Source organism: Euprymna scolopes, chromosome 2, assembly GCF_053919585.1.
Source record: "Euprymna scolopes isolate OS-2025 chromosome 2, ASM5391958v1, whole genome shotgun sequence".
In the NCBI taxonomy this organism is placed as follows: domain Eukaryota; kingdom Metazoa; phylum Mollusca; class Cephalopoda; order Sepiida; family Sepiolidae; genus Euprymna; species Euprymna scolopes.
In genome coordinates, this window is record NC_136483.1 from 31583808 (window position 1) to 31603805 (window position 19998).

The 19998-nt window shown below is 32.5% G+C and overlaps 1 protein-coding gene across 7 annotated transcripts in view; it reads right to left on the minus strand.

Moving 5' to 3' along the window:
* Nucleotides 1-408: 408 nt before the first annotated feature.
* LOC145290459 (uncharacterized) overlaps nt 409-19998 on the minus strand; it is a 565155-nt gene continuing 545565 nt past the window's right edge. For 6 of the 7 annotated variants that reach the window (XM_080136489.1, XM_080136491.1, XM_080136488.1 and 3 more), the window contains 2 exons: nt 8417-8692; nt 409-5249 (listed from right to left, as the gene is read on the minus strand). In XM_080136489.1, the coding sequence (XP_079992615.1) occupies nt 8464-8692 (229 nt within the window). In that variant the 3' untranslated portion in view covers nt 409-5249; nt 8417-8463. The remainder of the gene's footprint in view (nt 5250-8416; nt 8693-19998) is intronic. The other variant, XR_013869319.1, reaches the window with a different exon arrangement.

Here is a 19998-nt window from a genome sequence, read left to right on the forward strand (position 1 = left end):
AAATGCTGAGGGCAGCCACCAGCTCCATGTTTGTGGATAACCTGTGCTCTGAATAATAAATCTGAATAACCTGTCGCTGAGTTAACAATGGTTGTGTACAAACAAAGAGGAGAATTCTTTTCATAATAACTGATTCGGTTGACTTTCAGAGTCACCCTTTAGGGAACTGGATTCGCCCACCACAATCAATTGACATTAAACTGACTTCATGTCAAATTTTGCTACAGTAGGAATATTTGAATATTAAAAAGGAATATATTTATATAGATTTTCAAAAGATGTTTTTGTAATTCTATGATATTGTAAAGTTGGAGTTTATGAAAGTGTGGTATACCAGAGTTAAAAATAAAATACAATAATATTAAAAATAAATAAAATACAACAAAAATAAATAAATAAAATGCAACATTAATGGCCAGCAGAGTTTTATTCAATTTTTGATTAATTACATTATTTAATGAATTTCTCTCTTTCTCTCACACATGCACACATTTGTCAAATCTAACATGCATACATACACATCAAATTGTTTCCAGAGTCAAGTTTTAGTTCTGCCTGAAACTCAGGATTACCTCCCTTCATAAAACATGTTTATTTCTTTTGTTATTTTTAATTAAAAATATTTAATATCTCCTCCGTGTTAATTTAAAAAAACAAAACAAAACAAAAATAAAACGATAAAATGATTCATTCACTTTTTTTTTTTAATTTCAATTTTATAAACAAAAAAAAGTCAACATTTTTTTTTGTACACTCCATGTATATAGATTTACATTTTTTTTTTTTTTTTTACAAGTTGGCAAAAAAATAAAAAAATTTTCTTTTCTCATAATTTTGAATAGATTTAAACATTTTCAACAGCATATATAAGGTTCGGCAAAAGTAACTATATGTTTAGTTTTTAACTTTGAATATACTTAAACCTCTCCTTTATTTTACGTCATTTGAAAGTGAAAATTATGTCTTTATAGCATTGTTAAAGTTAAGGAGCAAATCCTAGTCGCCATTGCTCAAGTGCTGTTAATGATGTGCACAGATGTATGCTGCTCAGTTTTTGAAAGTTGAAAAATGTGCACTGAGCTCCATCGAAAGGATACTCATCTTTAATAAATGCTTTAGTAAACATGTTTTATGTTGCAAAAATCTTAAGTGTATCCTTTGTTTTATTGCAGTTGTATATTTTTTTCAATGTTACAATTATGTTAAATGTATGATCTAGTTACTCATGGCGAACCCTGTATATATATTTGTAATCATAGAAATCAAATGAATAAAAAGGGATAACACACCGGATATATTAATGATTTTTTTTTTTTCTTAAATCATTTTATGGCGTTGGCCTCATAAATCAGACCCGCATCTCCAGAAGATTGATTCTTTGTACAAAAGGGAGGAGACTTGACTCAAATATTGATTCGATATGGGGAGATACTAAGGAAACTGAAATCATTTTTGTTTGCTGACGAGATGTATCAAGGTGGGGAAAAGGGGAAAATTGTGTTTCTGAATTTTTTAGTTAAGGATTGGTAATTTGGATTATTTGGATTATTTATAAAATTAACTTGTAAGTTACACTCTTTTGAATGTTGGAGGTTCAATTCTCAGTGTGGGCGGCTCAAAAATACAATTACCACTTACTTAGAACTTTCAACCCAGTCATGGTTGATGGAATGAGAACATGCAACCCCCATGGATTAAATAAAGAGTTTAAAAATTCTATGCAGATTTCCATGTTGGGCAGAAAGATCCTCGAGTTAGTTTGATAAGGTACACTTGAAGAAAGGCGAAGGTTACATCGACTGAAATGTTGCAAAAATAACACTCAAGATGAGAACAGTAGTTTAAATAATACAAAGGGGAAAATTACACCACCCTCTTTCATGCAAGAAAGAAGGACGATCCAATTTCTTTTAACAAAGTAGAAAGTGAACTTCTAGTTTAATTCAGAACTTTCTCTCCTTATTTTATCCTTTATTCCGCATATTCTGTGAGTGATGTTTCGAAGAATAGTTGAGGGAAGAATTGCTGTTCTCTGGGTTATGTACTTTTGTGTTTTTGTTTGTTTGTCTGTTTTTAGTGAGTGGTATATTATTACTATCATCATAGTATTTATCATCATTTAACTGTCAATCATTCCATTATTAGCTTTGATTTGTTAATAAAATAAAATTCAAAGTTATTTATAATTACCTTTTTCTTTTTCTTTACATGTTCATATTTTGATTATTGCTATTATCATAACATTTCGGCTGTTACACTCTCTGGCCTTCTTCAGGTGCCTTTAATCAAAATCGGTAAACTTTTGGGGAATTTTAAACTCAGATGGTTACTGAATTGTAAACCAAATGATCATAAGACCATCACAAAGGTAGCTTGAGCAAGGAGGCGGGGAGGGTAAAGCAAGTCTTGCATCTAGGTATTAGGGAACACTTGCTATGCAACTGTTGTTGAATACTCTGCAGTAAATCAATGTTTTCTCGAACTTGCCTTTGCAGTAAGGCGAGTTAATATCCAACATTTTAGAATAATGACAAAGAAAAAATCCTTTTTTTTTTCTCTGTCAAAAAATTGGCAACATTAATTTGCTCAGGTTCAGAAAATATATATATGGATCGATTTACTTTTGTAGTCAGTTACGAAATTGTTTACTTTTGAGAATGGGTAATCTTTTTCAAGAAGTTGTCAGATGAGGCATTGTACATCATCAGACAAGCCACACAACTAAAACTAATTCAAGATAATTTTAACTATATCTGTCTGTCCAGTTGAGTTAGAACTAAATTGAGATCAGAAATATGATTCTATGTTCAGCCAACACTGGAGTGTCAACCAGTAAAATCTTAAAATAATAGTGAACTTTTAAACATTATTACTAATTCAAAATGCACAGAACAACATAGCTGAACACACACAGCAATCTAACTATTTTAGTGCTTTTTATTTATTTGAATGTAATTTTTGGTTATAGTTTATTTTTGAATGTATTTTAAAATCTGTTTTTAAATTAAATGGCGCTGATCCAATATATATATAAAACCTAAAAGAAAAATTCGAAAAATAATTATCTGTTGCCTTTTCTGTTCAACATTCATCTGCAGCAAGATAATATTTGTTGGCTTGTTGAAGATGTCTGTTGTAACGTGAAACCAGTTTTCTTTACTTACGAAAAGTAAAACAAAACTGCTTTGTTGCATAACCAAATATAAACATTGCAATCGACTTTCACCTCTCCCATTTTTTTAAAGACTTTTATAACGTTTTCATCAAGCATTTCCCTCCCTCATTCGTTTTCTATAATCTTATCAAGAAAATAAGTGATTTCTTAATGTATATTCCATTATTATTTACAATGAAATAGGTGTCAGCATTATTCCCAACGTATTTTTACTGAACATCTCGTTATAGTAAATAAATTACATTAAACAATTTGGTTCTTGTCCAGAATCATCCTGACACATATCACAAAAAAAAGTAAAGAAAAATCTGTATGATGTACAGTACATACCAATTACAAAACGAATATATGATAAAAAAAAATATCACGTAAATTGATCAAGTACTTTTATTTTTTTTTATATAAGGTAACACATAAGATAAATATACTGGCCTGCTTCCCTGTTGAATACAGCATAGTAGCCTTCAAGTCCAATGTAAACAAATTCTTGTTAAGCCGCCCCCCCCCCATAAATAATCAAATTCTACCAATTTACACCGTTGATGATTACTACACTACCACCTCACATTCATTAATTCTTATCCTCAAGTTGCCTTCAGGTCTTGATAACTATTGAATCCCAAGTAAAAATAAAAATCAAATTTTATGAGTAACCTCTATCTATATAAAAGCCAAGTACGTCCAAGGATGGAATACTGCTGCCATATCTGGGCAAGAGCTGCTAAAAACAGCCTATCCTGCCTTGACAGAGTACAAAATAGACTTTGTGGCTTAGTGGGGGATGCCCTTTTCTCTACCCTGCAACCTCTCTCCCACAGAAGAGACGTTGCGAGCCTATCCTTGTTTTATCGTTATTTCCATGGCAGGTGCTCGTCTGAACTCCAATCTCTCGTCCCCCCTTGCCAATCTTTCACAAAAAACACCCGTCTAGCTGAATCCACTGTCAAGTTTCCCCCACTCTTTATCTGTGCCTAAATCAAAACGCGGATTCCATGAACAAAGCTTCTTTCTTAGAACTGCACGCCTGTGGAACTCTGTTCCATCTGCTTGCTTCCCACCGGACTACAACTTGGATGTGTTCAAGTCCAACGTTAACAAATTCCTAATGAACCGCCCCCTTAAGTAAACACTTCATCAAATCTCCACACTAACGTAATGTACTTGCAATAGCCCTTATCCCTGAGTGGCTTCCGGGCCTTGATAAGTGATGATAACTGTAAAAAAACAAAAAAAAAAACCGAAGAGCAGTTGTTTGTCCGCCATTTTGAAAACAACCTAAAGAAAAAAAGCAAGAAAACTCGTCAATAATTTAAACTTCCAGGATTTATGTTGTAATGTCTACGAATTTTCATTCGTTGTAGAATAATCTTTTTTATAAAAAATAAAACTATTTGATCAATTTACGTCAATTTTGGAATATTATGTTTTCGTTTCGTTACGAGTACGTCATCACTTCCACACACATTTTTCTATATTTTTGCTTTTTAATATAGGCTAAATTCTGGACAAGAAACAATAATTTAAGAGCAATTACTCAACCGATTTACGTAAAACACGGACAAAAAAAATAGTCATATTTGAAAATTAAATATGATATCTTGGAATTGCGGAGAATTTTTATAGTTAGTAAGAGGGAGTTACTGCCCTTTGTTAAAATTATGATTTTTTTTTATTTACCTCCCTTGAAATTAACAATATATTTTTCATATTGGATTATTTGAATATGATCAGTTTTGCTCACAGTTTCGGGTATATCAGTCAACTTATTCTTTCTAATTAATTTTATATTCATAATCCAAACTAAAATATTAAAAAAAAAAAAAAAGTAAAAATATGTTACTTTGAAGTATGACCGAAATAGAAGAGATCACTGAAAATGATTGTTGAAAATCGTCATAAAAAATGTGTGTGCTTTGCTTAGATTATAAGTTAAGGTAAAAAGATTTCAGAAAAAAGGCCCAAGTTTTCTACTCTGTTGTCAATAGTTGAATGAGACTTTTAGTCCATTATTTTTTCCTGGAGGTCACATGATTTTCGGAGTGGATCAAAGAAAATGTTAGATGTTTAAGAAAATCTGAAATGAAAGAAGAAAATAAGATTAAACCATAAAAATCACAAATTTTAACATTATGCACAAATACTGAACAAAAGTGGACAGGATTCAAGATTTTCAACTGCTAATTTTTTTTTTTTTTTTTTCTTTTAGATTAACAAAGGAAATTTTTGCACCTCTAAATGTGTGTGAATGAAAAATGGATCCTCCTTGAAATCCACACCAGAAAAAGCAAAAATACATATGTTCATTTTGTTTGTTACTTATAGACGTGAGTTGCTTGCTACGAGATCCCTAGTGATCAGAGGAGGGCCAGTTCACGACTGTCGTAAAGCAGGCCTGTTCAAGAAGTCTCAGTTATCTGTTGACGTCAGAGCTGTTGGTAATAAGTAGGGCTGTGACAACAGAATATTCTTTTCGTTGTTTTGACTCTCGAGTACATACCCAACACAGTTAATCAACTGATATCACTCTATATAAAAGCATATAAGATATTAACGGATACACACTCAAGAGTCAAAACAATGAAAAGAATATGCTGTTGTCATAGCCCTAGTAATAAGTCATGCTTAAGCAGTTAAACAAGACGTTTTGTAAGAACGGTTGCACAGTATATGTAGGCATACAAAGGTGATAATTTCCCTCTTCAATTATTTAATCTTTAATCTAGTAATTGTTTCGTATTAAAAAAAAAAATGACTAGCAGGGAGACACGACGTTGTCTGGGATTGAATAAGGATCTATGAATTCTTATGGCCTCGATATTTATAAAAAAGGGATTTAACAAAGGAGATGAATGTTCGTAAACTGTTTGTAGGTATGTATGAATTGATAAGGAATGAATGTTCGTAAAATGTAACTTATCTTTTCGACGATGGAGAGGGTTAGGGTATGCCGGTCATCCTGCTGTCGGTGATGCGTGTCCTGGCTTGTAACTGGAAAGCAAGTCTCTTCTTTCATCAGCATTAGCAGCCTGGTGTCTTCGTCTTCTTTCTCCTCCTCTGTTCTTTGGTCTGTGTGAATTAGGCATTGTTTAGAATTGAAGGTGTTCGGCCCATAACATGAGATTGTAGTCCGCTTCAGTTCACTGGTGCCTTATTTCTTTTTCTTCTTCATCTCTTTAGGTCGGGTGGGAGAATCCGTCCGTGCGTTCACTGACGCAGCAGGGCGAATCTCCGTTCTCTCTTCTCTTGGTTCCCTCAAATACCCTCGTTTTATAGTGGCAAACCGGCTCCCAGCAACTGTGATATTTGAGGTGTTTATTTTAGGCGCGGAGCTCTGCCATTGGTCGATAATTATTTTGTGGTTATCTTATTTTTTTTCTTCCCAAGCGGAAGCGATGCGTGGAGCCATGTGCAAACAACGATTTTTCATTTTGTCTCTCATGGTGGATACGTTCACATCCGGTTCGCTGCTAATTCTCATCATGTTCCCACATGCTTCACCCTCCCATATTTTTATTGTCATCGAAACTGATGAAATCGCCCATATTTCAATCAAATCAATTATCTACTTTAGTTTGGAACCCATTGTGGTGTACCGGGACTAAGCTTCACGCTTCCTTGCAGCAACTTAGTCCACAGTATATTGTAGTTTACATTGCACTGTAGAGAACCTACTGTTGATTTTTATAAAATTATTTTTATATAATTGCTTGCATTAAAGTTTAAAATGCAAAAGTAACGTATCATAGTTCAATTGTGCTCTAAACAGAAACATTTATTTTGAACGCACCCCTGTCATATCAAAGAACCTACTGTTGATTTTATGTGCCAGGCCTTTCTGCTTGTGCGGTAATAAAACTTTTAAAATGAACTTATGATGTTAGGCTTTATAAAGGCGTTAGCTTTAGTCAAAATCACCTGTTCTTTCATTGGATTTTTTTCGATTATCGATACTTATCGAAGATATTCCGAGACAAAACTTATCTAAAAACATTGCCAGATACATAAAGTACATTTCTGTGAAATTTTTTAAACCATCACCCAACCGTTTAGGAGTCCTTAGAAAATAAAATCGCGCACACACACATACGCTCAAAGTTTATTTAGTTTTAATACAGAAACACAACTTTTCTTTTTAAATTAATTTTTTTTTCTTTTTTTATTAATCGAAATATTTATAAACGTGAGAATGTGTGTGTGAGGACACTTAACATATACTCAACGAACTTTTGAGCTACAGACTTGAAATTTGGTATATAGAGTATTCAGACACGAGGAAAACTTTTAATCGGTTTTCATCCAAAAAAAAGGATTGCTAAGGGGTCAAAATTGAAAAATTAGTAATGGGGGGGGGGTCATATTTTATCTGTTTGTCAACTGTTTCACAACTGTGCATGCGTGAATATTCACATGTAAAATTCCTTATATTAAGAATAAGTAGGTTTGAAAACAATTTTTAAAGTCATGTCAAGCTGGCCTAAAGGTTATCGTACTTGACTCAGTCTTTAGATTTTGGTTTCGATCTTAGCTAGAGTATTTTTTTTTTTTTTTACAAGAAGTGAACTGTTAAAAAAAAAACATACTCCCATCCACATGTTTCAGTTTCTGTATGGATTAAAATATAAATGTATATTTTACTACCGAGCAACACCGGGTGGCCTGCCAGTATTGAATAAAGTTCAGTTTCAGTATAAACCGTGTTCTTTATTTTTCTCAAAGTGCATTTTTTAAAAATAGCTTTCATTCAATATCGACAGTCTGTTCGCCACCTCTTGTTTGCTTACCATGTGCATGACGTCATTTTCCAATGAATAGGCCTGCTTTACGGAGGTCATGACCAGGCGGCTTTTCGATTGTTTGAAATCTAAACCAAGTAAAGTAGCTTTATTTTTTATGCCTCCTACTGGAATGAAATGATTTGCATATGTATCGACTATTGGTTATTTAAGAGTATTTTCTCCCCATTATGGGGTGATGGTTTAGAAATTTCTGGCGACTTTTACACTTGGTGATAATGCTGTTTATAGTTACTTTTTTTTTTTTAAGTTCTTGCAACCAAGAGCATAATCTGTTCAATTGGGATCATGATTTAGCAATATTTCAGAACTTTTTCCACCTGACCTAACTCTGATCTACTAACTACCTCTTGTCGAATAAATTTTTGACATAGGTTAAAAGTAATTATGTATAGAATTGCTTTTAACATTGAAAAAAATATGAATATTTAAATAAAATACTTCTCACCTTGAATTTAGAGAAACATTGCCATTTTTTTTATTTATTTATTTATTTTAAGTATCATCGAGTTGCTTTGTTTCAGTCATTTCTTTTTCACAACTCTGTCTGTCGTGCCTTATTTTCTTCCCCACAGGGTTCATACTTCTGTCGCTATTTTGATCCTTCACATCAAGTCGCTTATCGTTATAGTTGCATTCAGGAAAATCATCATCATCATCATCATCATCATCTTCCACTTTTTCATTGCAATTTTTTTGCACCGGACATTGATGTTGAGATAACCTGGAAATCAAAATATATTTTTATAAAAGCAAAACATTCATGCAAATCAAATAACAATGTGAATGAAGAAATTCGATTAAAGAAAATAGGTTTTAATGTTATTTATGTAGAAACCTACTGGCCCATTAATGGGAACTTCTGCTATTACTGACCAACAGAGCATTGCTACAAGTGCTGGTCATAACATTAACAGCAACTCCTATATTAATAAATAGGGCTATAACAACAGCATATTCTTTTCATTGTTTTTGTGTGTATCTGTTGATATCTTATATGCTTTTATATAGAGTGATGTGGTTCTCGATTGGTTAACTGTGTCGGATATATACTCGAGAGTCAAAACAATGAAAAGAATATTCTGTTGTCATAGTCTTAATTATTATGTTTGTAACAAAAATCATCACATAAAAAGAAAAACGAAATCTTTTTTTGTAACGACGATGAAAGGGTTTATTCAATTACTTATACCGTTTGGTTAAAGTGGAAGAAAGTTAGTTCGAATGAGGAACAAAAATATTAGAAAATCCTTTGGGTTGCTGAAAATATGTAAGCAGTTATCTTCATGCAAAGATAGTTGATGTTTCGGGGTTCAGTGGACAGGGACAGGAGGAAAAGAAAGTGAGTGTCCTTCCTCGTTGCTTTCAAGAATCTCTTTCCTGACCAACCGTGATTCCATAAGTTGATTCTAAATTAGTCTTTCTTTGGACTGTTAAAATAAATGTACTCTGCAAGCTGTTTGATCATTATGTAACCAATCGAGCTTATATATGGGTATAGAAACCGAGCATTTTTTTTTTTTTTGTTATGACCGACAAAAGATTAAAGAAAGAAAAAAATGTAGAAATCAGTAGAGCAAAATCCGCTCTCACTGAAAGAAACGAATACACTCTCAAGGAACTTGCTTAAAAAAAAAAAAAAAAAAAAAAAAAAAACAGAAGGAAGATATCTGCTAAAAAAAAGTACATTTATAAACATTTTTGTTTGATTCATTTTCCCCTATTTTCATTTCCTAAACTTTCTCCTTCAAAGGAAGTTTAGTTTAAACTTTGAATGGATTTGTCTGTTTTCCTTTATCTACATGGAACTTGATGGATTATATGTTTTAATATTAAATTAAATGGCCCATAAAACGTGTCATAAATTTGACTCCGAAATAAGCTTTTCTTCAAATCGTTTTAAATAATCAAGTTTTATCTAAACTCATGCTTAAAAAGAAAGCACAGGGTGTCCAAAAATTCAGCAGAAATAAGGGAAATAATCCTAATAAAATATTTTAAAGTTACTTCCCTTTAAAATGCAATTTACAATGGCTCTTTTTGTTTTATATATAAATTTGATTCAATGTCCACCCCCAAACAAGGCACAGTGCCACTTTGAAGTAGGGGCTACTATCGGGGACACAAGTTGCAGAGATATTATGAAGGGATATGAGCAGCAAGATGTCTGTTCACATTATACTTGAACTTCTGCATGTCAGTACAGTTGGGAAAGCAGAATACCGGAAGGGAGGTTGAAGTCTAGCAGTTCTGGAGAATAAACTATTGGGGTAGGCTTTCTTACAATTAGGGATGTCTACTGTGTGGGGGTGGGATTTAGCTGTTTGTCTGGGGTATTTACGTTGAGGGGGCACAAGTGCTTATAGTTCGTCAGAGCATTCACCATTAAAATACTTGTAGAACAGGCAAAAGGGATGCAACATTTCGTCGATTGGATGAAGCTTGGATGACAATTCAGGACCTATCAGGTTGGCGACTCTCCTTTGAACCATGTCAAGGAGTGAGACTAGTAGCAGATGCACCAGCCCAAATGTGACAACAGTACTCCATACATGAGTAAATGGTGGCCTTACAGAGGTACAGGTCTAGCCCGGTAGAGAGGGCCCACCTTCTTCGCAGCAGCCTTGGCTATGCTCTCAATGTATCTGTTCCAATTCATGTTCCCTGTGAACGTTAGGCTGAGGAATTTAAAAGAAGTACTTTCAGGTAATGTGTTTTTGGTCATTGTTATTGGTGGTAGGGAAGGTTTCTTGTAATTATTGAAGAAAACAAGCTTAGTCTTGACAGCATTGAATGTGACCATCCATTTTTGTCCCCATTCCACTATGGATTGGAAGTCTTCCTCTAGTGTTTTTGTTATTTCCTTAGATATGTGTTCATTTGTTTTCCTTCATGCCTCTTATAGAGCATGGTGTCATTAACAAATATACCCATCTCCGAAACAATTTTATCAGGGAGGTCATTTATGAATATTAGGAATAATAAAGGTCCCAGGATAGGCCTGCATTTATATCATATTGTTTAGATGTATGACCATCAAGGACAACCTGGATTCTTTTCTTACTTAGGAAGGATTTAATTACGTTATGTATTCTTCCAGTGATATCATATGATCTGATTTTCCTTAGAAGACCATCGTGCCATACACTGTCAAAAGCCTTAGATATATCATGGGCTACTGCTCTACCCTCCTCTTTGTCCAGTGAACAGTACATATGTTGAGAGATTACAGTTAGGATATCTGCTGTGGAACGGACTTGCCTAAATCTATATTGATGGTCGTTCAGAAGTTTAGCAGTTGTGAGGTCGTGAACTAGAGCTTGATTTATTTTGGCGAAAAGTGGGAGAAGGCTAATGGGGAGATAATTTAATGGGTAAGTTCTTTCGCCAGAATTCTTGAAAACTGGTACCACAGAAGCAGTTTTCCAGCAGTCAGGAAAGCAAGATTTGTCGTAAAGTTTGGAGAGAACTGATGCAACCTCAACAGAGCGTTCTTTTAATAGCACAGCTGGGATGAGATCGGGTCCACATGCTTTCGAGGTGTCTAGGTTTTTTAAGATACCACGCACCTGAGAGAAATATATATATATTAATAAAAGCAAAAGGAGCCATTGTAAATTATATTTTTAAAAATGCTATCGATACTTGTTTCAATTCAACTGATTTTGATAAAAAAATAATTTCAATTATTGTCATCTTTATGATTGTGTATGAAGCAAATGTCGATCTTTTCCTATCTAATGTACGATGGGACTTGTTTAGAATTACGCTTGTTATAAAACAAAATACAAAAGATCTTTGACGTGCATTACGTAAATGGATCAAGTAATATTTTTTTAAACAAAGAAAATCAAATTTTACTATTTTTAGCGATTTTAATACTAAACTGTATTCAGTATAAGCCTGATTTTGATCTCGATACTTCGAATTGAGTTGTCTACTCCTTATTTATTTCATCATGGCTGATGAAAAGACTTGCTTAGTTGTAAAATTTGATTTCCTTGAAAAAAAAGCAAAAAAAACTAGTTGATCAATTTACGTGATTTGTTGGAATATGACACCTTCGTCCCATGACAAGTACGTACATCATAAAGATTTTTCTGTATTTTTGTTTTTTAGTATAATTCTAAATAAGCACCAACATTTTTTGGTATTTTTTTCGTTAACCGTGTTATTTTTTATTTATTTTTTTTTAGATAGCATTTTCATATTAGATTCAATTGTTACTGTATATTTTGTTTGTTAAATTGTAAGATGAAAGTACAGAATAGTTAATAACCCCTCTTCCCATGTAAAGAATAGATTTCTAAATAACGTTTTTATTTCAGCACAGTCACTTTTCTATAAGTTGACCGTGATCCTTTTGTGGTTGTTGATCTTCTGTTTAACTTCAGACGAATCTACCCATGCATGACAACACACAATATAATCTTGTTGAAGTTTCCAAGGTTTTATTTGAGAGAAGTAGTTTACTCATTAGGAGGAGGGACTGATATGTAATTAATTACTTTTTAGCTTATTTTTTTTTTTTTTTCAAACTTAGTCTTAATGATGGTGACATTCGGGCAGATTCTTCGAGCAATATTCACCTAGATCTTGACAATGTTGAGCACATCTTGTCTGTCCTGCTTCCCAACTCAGACTTACTTTTCAGATCCTTTTCTTTCTCCCCTTGAAGGTTAGACGTCATCAGCTACTATATTTCAATGCCTCCATTTCTAGCACATTTTGGTTAGGGAGCTAACCTTTCAATGCAGAAGTGCGCACTTTCCTAATCCAACTTGTAAACCGTATTTATTTAATCTTTGGATGAGAGCAGAATTAGAGACAAGTTTGTGTTTTAATGTGGAGAAAATCCAACTCCCTCAAAAGAAATATTCTGGATTGAAACAAAAGTTAAAATTGCCTCAGTCTAGCAGAATTTCTCATCCACTGAGGATAAATGATAAACAATAAACAGATAATCTATTTGTGTATTCATTCCTTTGTAAATTGTTATCCTTATCTTGTTTTTCACCATGTTTCAGCCAATTCATCCTCTGACCTTCTTCATTTAGTACAGACATGACAATGGAAGCCCAGATAAGAACACAAAATTGGATTTATAAGACCATAAAATCCAACCTTGATCGCCCTTCGATACCTGTGGTGCGTTGAGTCTTTACGGACCCAGGTGAGCATTGTCTGAAGATAGCAGTTTCAATTCTATCCAAGCAGGCCAGAGGATTAGTTGGTCCAAACGTGATGAAACAACTATGAAAGGCAGTAATTACTGGGGATACAGCTACAGGACTCAGCATCCTATCTTGTTACGGTTAAGGCCACAGGATGAGTTAGCTGAAACGAAGTTAATATTCCGCAAAAGAATAAATATGCAAATTATGAAACCTCATCTCAAAGGATTCTGAAAACCAAAAATATAATCAATTTAAAGTATTTTTAAGCACTTTCCACCATAGCAACATATTCTTTATTGTTTTGAAATATTTTAGAGATCTAACGTTGAAATGATTTAGCTCAGACAATCTTTGATATTTGTTTTTAACGAGATTCAAACCATGATTACAATGATATCGATTTTTTTTTGTGTGTTTATATATATATATATATATATATATATATTACATGTTTTCTTGTAAAGCAGGAAAGTAATATGAATAAAAAAATAAAATTATAAACACATGTAGCAGTCATAAATAAAGACTTATTTTATCTCGGAGAAATGTCCCTGCTAGATAATTTAGTTACACACTGACCAATTAGCTTGCAGGACGCATACATTTTATCTGTCCCTTAAGAACTTGTAGCAGACGAACTTGCAACAAGCACAGTAGCAGGAATTAATCCTCGTGGCTCGAGATTTGAAATCTATTTTCTTCCTGGCTTGCTCAATCACAAGCTCCCAGTCATATAAAAACTATATAAAAGTATATAAAAAAAAAAACTGAAACCAGCAACGCTCCTCCCCTTTTTCTCCCTGCTGACATGCACAAACTTTCTTTACAGGACTACTCATGTCGATACGTAGACTAGACGCACACGTAATATCTTTCTCTTTCTTTCTCTAGTAACCGGCTTAGCTTATCTACGTTGCAGAACTTTTTAATTCTTTATTCTGACTAATACAAACATGTGAAAACTCAGCTATTCTCTCAATCAACAAACCGGTATAATATTCATACTATCCCTCCACACAAGAGCACTTCCAGCTACAAACCCGTTTCTCTCTTGCACACATCTACTAACGAAGATGAGAATAAAGTTGCTTTTGAATATATAATGAAACTCCATTTCCGCCCTTTTGGGAATCATGGTCACTCAACAGAGAACCCTAAAAACACCAAGAAAAAACGTCTCGTCTCTTCCTCTCTCTTCACTCCTTATTCAGTGGACAATCAAGCATTAACTATATTCCCTCCCCCCACGCACACACACAAAAACAAATAAATAAATAGCAAACAAATCTTCATGAATAAATATTTGAAGATATAAAGAACTTTGAGCATCTGTTTTTCTGTTTGTTTTTTTTTCCAAAATTACTGTATTCGGCATTTAATAACTTGAAAAGTGATGGATATGCCATAAAACAAACAAACCTTTTGTCGTTGTTATAAAAAAGTTTGTTTTTTTTATTTTCGTGTGACAGTTTGTTACATACTACTAATATAGATGTAAAGAAATTATTTAAGTAGATAACTAATTTATTTATATATATATTATTTGGGGGTAAACAGTTACACATGGTCGCTACAAATAGCCATCTGTTTCAGTCAGAGACTTCATCAGGCGACCTGGAACCTCTCGACGCCAAAAAGAAAAATGGGATAGATAAGAGAGAAATTAAAAAAGAAAAATGGAGCGCTTCAAAAAAGTATAAAAAGTTCATAAAGAGTTTATAAAAAAATGCGAGCTCTCTAAAAAAAGAGGATAGAAAAAAAAACCCGGGATAAAAAAAGGGGAAACATCGCATTAGGACCTATTGAAGATTATTCAAAACTTTTCACAACAGAATGTAAATTTGAAATAAAAATGGGTCATAATTTTACTGGGGCTGTGAGTTGTATAGGAGGGTGGTGTGGAGGGGGTTCTACTTATATTGAACGTGTCAGGGTAAGAAAAGGGCTATGCACGTGTGTGATTTTACTACAAGAGTTACGTGTCGTTATGCGTTAAGTTGAGAGTGGGGGGGTTGACTAATGCGGACATATTCATGCTGAGGCACACATTCGCATACATACATACGTACCAAATATACAACTACATACATGTGCGAAATCGACACAGACATACACATGTAAATATATACATAAAAGAACATACGCACACACAAGAATACAGCTATATATATATAGATACACAGATAATCACAGGTATACAAATACGTACAAATATACAGATATACATCCATATACATATATACACACATACACATACAGATATAGATACACAAACACACGCACACACATATATATATACACACACACACACACACACATAAATACATATATATACATCAGCAAATACATCTATATGAACATCTACATATATACGTATGTACACAATAAATATACACAGACGGGCGTCTAGCGAAATAAACCTATGTCTGTATAACAGACGTAAGTATATATTTAATTAAATAGTATCAGGATATTAAAAATTAAAATGGATTATATTTAAGATAAAATTTTCGATTAAAAACTATTATGGAATTATTAAGGAATTATTAAGAAATTGAAATGTAAATATGAAAATATATGCATATTGTTAATAATAAGCAGTTATTAGTATCATCATTATAATGAGTTATAAAAGGTGTTAAATTCCACCATATTATTATGTAAAGTATTCATTTTACTAGTTATTAAATTAAAGTTTATAATATTTATTTTTATTTTATTTTATTTTTATTTTTTTATGAGTAGATTGGAGTTAGGTGGTACCTGTGTTAGACCATGGAATTGGAAATTCTATCAGAATAGTAAGTTTTAGACCATGGAATTGGAAATCCTATCAGAATAGTAAGTTTAAGTATATACATATAAATAAAACCATTTGGAAAAAAGCATTTCCAAGTAAAGATTAGTTTTTTAAAGTTTTAAAATAAACTGGAATTATGTATACTGAGATATCCTTGAGTTCTATTGAATAAATCAAATCAAATTCGTTGGCACAAATACCAAAATGCAACAAGCCATGCAAATGGACAATTTGAAGACATTTATATTTAAATAATGTCTAAATGTTTTGTCCAGGGTGACTGCAATTTTGGATATGATAGATATCAATACCACCTCTGGTGGGCTGTCCAAGGAAGCATGAACACGGATAAGGAATGCTGCCCCTCTTCTAATGAGACATAAGCAAACATGGCACATCCTCTGTTGGATTCTATAGATACCACGATCTGGTTCCAAGTGAAAACCTGTTGAAAATATATTCAAATTCTGGTTTATATTTTATGCAAGAAACACATCTGCATATATCCTCTGCTGCTTACAGTATTTTGTAAAAGTTGAAAAACTTCCTAGAGTATATTTATAAAAATATCTTATACCTTAACTGCCACGGAAGACTGAATTTTATGCCCAGTTGGCCTGTCTGTTTCCTAGACCTTATCCAGAATTTTCCCAATGTTAAAAATCAACTGTCTAACTTTTTTCCACGTGGCATGGCAAGTAAGTGGGAACCTTATCCAGCCATCACTTAATTTAAATTAAGAGCCTTGATTACAAATTATAAAGCATTTCTTGAATCTGCTACTGGGACATCTCTTTTTCATCTTAGATACGTTTTTAACTCTGGTCATGGCACCAAAATAATTTGACAAGGGATTTTCCTTTATTTCTGATACATTCCTAGCTTTTCATGAAAATTTTCTTTTTAGAATGTTTTTTTTATATATATATATATATATAAAGGTAAAGAAAATAAAAATACATAATAGTTTAAATAAACATTTTAATTAACATGAAGCAATTAAACATAACATACTTACCTTCACCAAATGGAATCTAAAATTATTTAAGCTTACCTCTTCCAACTTCCTTTTCTTCAACAATTAAAAAGGTCTTTTCCAGTCATCGATTGCCATGGATCATAACATTCTAGCTGAGAGCTTATTATTCAAACTCGTCTGCCTAACATTCACATGTAACATGAATTGGAACAAATACACAGAAGAAATTGCCAAAGCTGCTGCAAAGAAAGTGGGCTCCTTGTACCATGCTAGACGATATAACTACAAAGCCATTATACGCTCATGCATGAAGTATTGTTGCCACATAAATGCTGGTAAATCGACCACTAGTCTCTGTCTATTGGACAGGATTGAAAAAGAGTCTCTAATCTCATAGGTATCACACTGCCAAACAAGCTCCAACCTCTGTCTCATCACCACAGTGTTATGATTTCTTTTTAATTTTTTATATACGTTATACAAAATGCGATGATGAATCTGTTTAAGCGATGATTAATATAAACTTTAAGAGGATCTTAAACGATGATGCTGCGTTGCAGTATTTTAAAATAACTAAAATTGTTTGGTTTAGAACACTTAGGTTTAACAATTATAACTATATTTTAATCCAGTGTTCAAGTTTCTTTTCCCTAAATAATATAAAAAGTCCATAAAGGATCGATCAGCCGAATTTATATATTATTTGAGTAATATATATTCAAACAGGTTTGCTACACTGATATGACGATGTATTGATTTGGAGTAATAATTAACTAAGATCTCCTTTTGCATTTAAGTTTTCAATATGAACAACTGAATGAAAAGACAGACTTTTCACCTGCAGGGATCTTAGTTATTAACAACTACAGATTGAAATATTATGTCAGTTTAGCTAACTTTATACATTATTAATATATATAAATAATATATATGAAAATAATTAAAAAGCTTTAGGAACTATTAATAAGATGCGAATGTTTTAAGTTAAAATCTTTTTTTTTTTTTTTTTTTTTTTTTTGCTTTGGATTTTTCTCTTAAATTTTTGCATAAAATATTCTTCCTTGGAGAATGAAAATATTTCATAATAAATAAAAAGGTATTCCCATTTATTTTATAATTAATAAGGTCCCTTTCTTGATGCCTTGCATGTTGTTATTGAGGCATTTAAGAAACAACTCATCTCGTATGGAAATTAATAGTATGCAGATGCTAGTAGTGTCTTTAAAATACAAAAGCAAGGCAACTGGTCTTGACACCATTCACGTTACTGTATCTCAAATCTGCTGCCAGAACTGTCTTGTATCCTTGCCAAATTGTTCAATTGTTACTTAAGAGAAAAGTCTTTCGTTCTCTTGGAAAATTTGTCATTCTGGCCAGTATTAAAAAACTAGAGATTATTATTCTGCATCAGTCTCATACACGTTATGAGTAAATTGTTTGAATTTGTAAAAAATCAAATTGTCAGCCGCAAAAGCAATCTACTCGGTGACAAGCAATATGGATTTTGTCCTGCAGGATCAACAGCTGATCTGCTGACTGTAAAATAGCATTAGATAAATCTCTTGATGAGGTTTCATTTTTAGGATGCTAGCTCCATGGTCTTGATAAGGTCTAGAACACCGATTTACTTCACAAACTGCTAGCTATAGAATGTCTGGAAATGGTCAACCATCAAACCATTTCTCTCTGTGATACAAGTTGTTGTTAATGGGTAGCAGTCTGATGGGCATATTATTCTGAGACCATTTATTAACAAATATGCATAAGACACAATTGTCTATATCAGTATTTCAAAGAACATCAGTGATTAATATTTTACTGACCTGGAGCGCTTAGTGCCATGGAGTTAAAAAAGTGGCTTGTTACTTATAACGCATGTAAAACCCGAATTCTCTCCTTTCACCGCCAATGCTTGGATAATTTTTATTTTAACTGACATAAAACTTTGATTAAAATGAATGACTCTTTCTTTGAGGAAGACGTATTGCTTTGATTGGAACTTTTTCACTGTACATCTTTTGTCGATAAAATTAAAAAATAACGCATTCAAATAAAAAAAAGAGTGCATTTAATTTAAAAATAAGGATTTTTGTTGACAAAAATCATGTATTTTAAATTAGAATTTAACAAAATTTTTATATATATCTAAATATAAAAAAAATTTATTTAAAAAGAATTTATTTTTATGTATTTCCATAAATTTTTGTCAATCCAATGAGTGATTGAACACGATACAAAGCTTTTTTAAATCGCAAATAACCAAATAAGTATGACTCCCCCCTCCCCAAATATTTTATAATCATTCTCCATACAACAAATCTCCTGCAATTACAGCTGCACATTGCGTGAAGTGGATTATCAGCTTGGGTTACTCCTACCCTAAACACATTTTACATGATTCAACCGATATTGGAATTTTGTTAGTTCAACAGGAGGATCCAAATACGTCAACTAACGTTTCTGACATCTCTTAAAAAAAATAATGGAATCCATTTAAAAAATTAGGCAATCAATTTAAAAGCTAACGCATTCAAATTTAAAAATAGCGTATTTAATTAAAAAATAAGGATTTTTGTTGACATAAATCATGTATTTCAAATTAGAATTTTACAAAATGTTTATATTTTGAATTTTTCGTATACAATATTTAAATTTTTAAATGTTATTTGTAAAAAATTATTTTATATATTTCCATAAATTTCCGCCAATCCAATGGCCGATTGAACACGATATGACACTTTTTTAAATAGCAAATAGTTAAATAAGTATACCCCCCCCCCAAAAAAAAAACGACAAATAAATAGTTATTTTTATAACCATTCTCCATACAACAAATCTTCTTTGGTAATTACAGCTGCATATTGATTTTGAACATGTTGAAAGCACAGCACCGCATGAAGCGAATTATCAATTTGAGTGATTTCTAGCCTAAACACTTCTTTTACGTGATTCACCCGATATTGATATTTTCTTAGTCCCATAGGAGGATCCGCCAATACGTCAACTAACGTTTCTGACATTATCTCTTTTGATTTTGACTTTATGGAAGATAAAAAAAAAACTCTATTGGAAAT